Here is a 5,074-nt window from a genome sequence, read left to right on the forward strand (position 1 = left end):
ATGCCCACTCTCTTCACGGCCTGTAGAGCAACAAAGAGAGCGCATGAAAGCCATGTTATAGCAGTAGCTGTATGAATATTGCATGGGGATAACGTGTTAGGAGCAATTTACTCTCTTCCCTTTGTCTGACAGCTACATCAACAAGCGATTGGGCATTCTCCACATGTATAAATAAAATATTGGGTTGCCATTTATTTTAATTTTATTATTATTACTTTTTATTTTTTATTTTTTAGATCTGACAAACAGCATGGGTTTGTTGGATTCCAACGGAAGCCAGGCAGTGGCAGCTCTCACTCATCTTTTATTCTAACAGCCGCCGCTGTTCTCCTATACGAGAGAGTATTACACTGTGGGAGACAGACCAGTCCTTTTTTTAAAGCTATATATAAGCTTTAAAGTAGGCGGGAACAACACATATCATGGAAATAAAATGCAAAATATTTCTCTCAGGATTTGTGCCTTTGCCGCAGAATGTTTAAAAATTAAACACACTCGTCGATGGGAGGCTTCTGCAAAAGTGCCAGACAAATTATTAGTAGCAATTTTGCAGAAACATGAAACGCCACCCATTGAAAATCCAACTGCTTTGTTGATAACATGCAGATGATGTATTTGTTGATCTAGTTTCTTAAGGAAAGGTTCTCTTACTCGGAGGTTCTGCTGTTCTGACAGCTAGAGTGAGGAACATCAGGCAACAAATGAAACAGCATGCAACCAGAATTGAAGTCTTTCTAACATCAAGCAGAGTGTTTTCCACTTACCTAACCATGTTGAACCTTCTTCTACTGAACCTCGGGCGGGGATGATCAATGACCTATCAATGATCATTTTAGTAAACGTCCATTTCCATCTTGTGTTCCAAATAGTATGCTGACAACAGTTCATAAAGGCCGGATCCCAAATGGCATCCTATTCCCTATATAGTGCTTACTTTTGACCAGAGCCCAATGGGCCTTGGTCAAAACTAGCTCACTAAATAGGGAATAGGGTGCCATTTGGGATCCAGCCATAGCAATGTAACATTAGCCTCGTCTTCTCCCAACAACTTCACTGAGATATTGTCCATATCTGTCTTAACAGATGATTTCATTCCAGGAGATCCTGTATATACTGCAGGGTATGCCACAGGCAGATATGACTAAGCACCCCTTCATCTGCTATGTTTCTAGGCTTTGTTTTGGTTTATGATCTCATGCGGCTGTTTTTTTTTATAGAGTGTCTGTGTGTGTGTGTGTGTGCGTGTGCGTGTGCGTGTGTGTAAGTCCATGTGCGTGCGCGCTCACACAAAAGGCAGCCCAGCAGCCTCAGGACTCTGGTGTGGGAATAAGAGAGTTTATGGAGGATCTATTCTCTCCCACACTCCTTGGCTCTCTCTGACCACCAGCAGCCCTTTGATTTCCCCTGAGTGTGAAGGCCAGTTCTGATATCCTCCAGCAAAGTTTATCTCCACAGCAAAGTAATGGTCAAAACGCAAGACGTGCTGCCTTGGAGCTCATCACGCTGGAGAAACATTGTACGTCCCAAATGGCACCCTATTATTATTATAATGCACTACATTTGACCATAGTCCTGGTCAAAAGAAGTGAACCATATAGTGAATAGGGTGCCATTTAGGACGCACCCATGGTGGTTCTAAAAGGGAAGAAACTAGGCCGCTGCAATCAGTATAGCAGTAAGTGCTTCAGAAACATTTCTATATTCAAGACCTCCTAGAGCCTTTTGTTGTTTTCAATGGCACATTTAGAAAGCTACGTTATCTTGATTTATTTAGAAAGCTACGTTATCTTGATTTATTTAGAAAGCTACCTTATCTTGATTTATTTAGAAAGCGACATTATCTTTATTTATTGATAAAGCTACATTATCTTGATTTATTTAGAAAGCTACATTATCTTGATTTATTTAGAAGGTAAATATTGGCATCTAAATAATTTTCTAGTATTATCATTGACTACTTGGTAACACTTGACATTAAGTTGCTATTATACCTTTACATTAACTTGATCTTATACCTTTACATTAACTTGATCTTATACGTTTACATTAACTTGATCTTATACCTTTACATTAACTTGATCTTATACGTTTACATTCAGTAGATCTTATACCTTTACATTAACTTGATCTTATACGTTTACATTCAGTAGATCTTATACCTTTACATTAACTTGATCTTATACCTTTACATTAACTTGATCTTATACGTTTACATTCAGTAGATCTTATACCTTTACATTAACTTGATCTTATACCTTTACATTAACTTGATCTTATACGTTTACATTCAGTAGATCTTATACCTTTACATTCAGTTGATCTTATACCTTTACATTCAGTTGATTTTATATGTTTACATTAAGTTGCTTTATGTTTGTGTAGTGACTTTGTAATTACAGAAGTCAGTGATTATCTGGGTTTAGGTACTAAGGTCCTCCAGTAGATGGTGCACATTGACAGAATTGTAATGGCTGGAAATCAACATTTTATGATCATGAACATTTGTTTTGACATTTATTTCACATTTCTTTTGCGTCAATAAATCCGATTATGTCGGATTAGTACAAGTGACTGTAGTATGTCTAACCCTAGTGTGTTCAGTTCATGTATTCCAGTAGTTTAGAAACGACATGTGTGTTGAGGTTCACCCCAGGTCGCTATGGCATCAGTACATTTTGCTCCTGACCTGGAAGTCCAGCCTTCGTTTCTCAGCCAACCCCTGCAGCTGTTGAGACCAGCTGTGTTTAAGTCATGATCACGGGTTGCCATACATGGGACCCTCTCTCTCTCCAGAGTGTGTCATAGGCTGTAACCAAATGTTAAAAGAGCTGTTCCCATGGCTCTCTCTATAGACCATGAGTATTGGGCCTTATGCATTAATTGTACCAGTAATAATGCTTGTGTTACCCCATATTGCATTATAAGACTTGGTATAAGCATTCATAACAAATGGAGTGTTGTGATTAAGAGAACGTTGAATCTTTAAGTTGTATCAAAAACCTTTTTATTTCAGTTGTATCAAAATCATATTTATCCGTTCATAAATATACACATATTTAAATAAATAGAAAAATAAATAAAGAGTTTTAACTTATGATATCTTTAAATGTCTCACAATTAGTGTTGTATACTCGTAGTTGTATACAGTGCTGTAACACAAAATCACAAAGGAAATAGAAAATCCCCCTCTCCCTCTCTCTCTCTCTCTCTTTCTTTTTCTAAAGTGCAGTGTCAGCCCTCAACATTCTTCTTGTGTGTGTTTGGTCACATGACTTCTGGGAAAATCCAATCGGTGGGTTTTCCATGCCCCTCCTCCCCTCCTCCGTTACGTTCACTCGGCTTTTCTCTTAAGACACCTCCTCTTTTGCTTGTCGTCCTTGTTTATTCTATTTGGAAGGAGGGAGAAGAGAGTTATTGTCAGAAAAGACTAATGTTCCATGGATTATATTAAGTCAAGTGCTCTAGGATGTTTCTAAAGTGTGTGCTAAGGTCTTTTGCTTGTACATGCTTTAGCCTCATGTCTGCTACTTCATGGTGTGATAAAACTATAATTACAGTAACTTTTATAATTACAGTAACTTTGCTTTTTTACCATTAGATCTATATGTCATTAGATTGTGACAAATGTTGATCAATAAGTTATTACATTGTAATAACTGCAGTATAGTTCTGCCAAGGTATGGTGGTGATAAGTCTGATTATTTGATCTATCTTACTTGTTCCAGCACTTGACGAAAAACATGGCCTTTCTCCCAACGGGGTTCAGGCACCTTCTGGCTCCATCTTCCGCCAGTGTAACACTGAAAATAACAAACCACACATACACACAATTAATGCTTGTGTCACACAACTGATATAAGGCTGATAGAGGTGATTGTCATGACATAAGTTAATGTCCGAAAGAAACAAACAAAGAAAGAGAGAGAAACCACTTTCTGGTTAAATAAATACAGTACTTACATGATTTCAGTAGTGTCGCAGTAATGGGTCTGTTCAATGATTTCAAAGTCAACAATGGTTTCCTGAGTGTGCATAATGGTTCCTGGGCATTTGCATCTGGCACCTGGAACGTGTTGAGCTGTAATGAGAGTTATAAACATCAATTAACATGGTCAAACATTTGAATGGAAAAGTTGGATAGGAATTCACATGAATGCATTTTTTGCACAATGCTTGTTCTAAGAAGAAACTGTACATAACTGCAATTTCTATAGTATTCTACACTCGTTTTATGCTATATGACAGCCACTATATGTATAGTAGCCTAGTCACTGCAAAATCCCTAGTCAGTCAGGTAACTAGGAAAGCATGCACGCTGCGCTGTACATTCCATATATTGTAGCTGACATTGCTAGAAATTGCTTTGAAATCTTACCTCCGTTGAGCTGCATACAAACTCCCAGGAAAACCACCAGGAAAAGACTGCAGGCTTTTGGTGCGAAGGCCATCGTGAATATAAGTAGCGAGAGGTGAGGAGATGGGGTGGTGAGGAGTCAAGAGGCAGTAAGAGCCACTTAAAGTGAAAGTGAAAAGTGAAGAACTAGTGGGATCCATTGTCCTTTTTATAAACTGCCGGCAGAGGGTTTTCCCAAATCCCATGTTCTTTCCCGGCAAAGGTTCAAGAAACAGCTCTCACTGGAATTTCCCAGCTCACTAGGGTAGAAATGAAGGAATGTTGGACTACAGAGTGGAGGGTGGAAGGGGCGGAGGGAAACTGGGAGTCTGCAGATAAAAAGTTGGCCCGCGAGAGTCTTAACTCCTAACTTTCTAACTGTGACTGTGGGAAAGTCAGGGTGAGTCAGCGTTGCAAGTCACGGTGATTCTTGTTGAAGCAGCCTATTTGCAGGCAGAGCTGTCTGCAAACCTGTTATTTTAAATAATGTAGATTAAGCTGTCTCGGATTCATTAGTTGGACAGATCCGAAGTCTCCTTCCGATTACTTCCTCCTCCTGAAAACTGCTCTTTATGACATCACAGATCTGGGGGTCAAACGAGAGATGGTACTTCGGAAGAGGGTCTCGTATTAAGACAAACTTCACCCCAAACTTTCTTGGATAGAAACAACAGGAAAAGT

At 39.0% G+C, this 5,074-nt stretch overlaps 1 protein-coding gene across 1 annotated transcript; it reads right to left on the bottom strand.

Moving 5' to 3' along the window:
* Positions 1 to 2,987: 2,987 nt before the first annotated feature.
* LOC129834320 (C-X-C motif chemokine 11-like) lies at positions 2,988 to 4,638 on the bottom strand. The gene is made up of 4 exons (XM_055899200.1): positions 4,376 to 4,638; positions 3,961 to 4,078; positions 3,717 to 3,800; positions 2,988 to 3,386 (listed from the first exon to the last, which is right to left on the bottom strand). The coding sequence occupies exons 1-4, from the start codon at positions 4,446 to 4,448 to the stop codon at positions 3,332 to 3,334; spliced, it is 330 nt and encodes a 109-aa protein (XP_055755175.1). The 5' UTR covers positions 4,449 to 4,638; the 3' UTR covers positions 2,988 to 3,331.
* Positions 4,639 to 5,074: the final 436 nt, after the last annotated feature.

Source organism: Salvelinus fontinalis, chromosome 3, assembly GCF_029448725.1.
Source record: "Salvelinus fontinalis isolate EN_2023a chromosome 3, ASM2944872v1, whole genome shotgun sequence".
Classification (NCBI taxonomy): domain Eukaryota; kingdom Metazoa; phylum Chordata; class Actinopteri; order Salmoniformes; family Salmonidae; genus Salvelinus; species Salvelinus fontinalis.

What these genes read in the sequence shown, in the direction of transcription:
- LOC129834320 (XM_055899200.1), bottom strand. Translation starts at nt 4,448, where the DNA reads ATGGCCTTCGCACCAAAAGCCTGCAGTCTTTTCCTGGTGGTTTTCCTG. An exon ending in TTGTATGCAGCTCAACGGAG is followed by an intron (nt 4,079 to 4,375) that starts GTAAGATTTCAA and finishes CTCTCATTACAG; the next exon opens with CTCAACACGTTCCAGGTGCC. An exon ending in TTCGTCAAGTGCTGGAACAA is followed by an intron (nt 3,387 to 3,716) that starts GTAAGATAGATC and finishes CCTTCCAAATAG; the next exon opens with AATAAACAAGGACGACAAGC.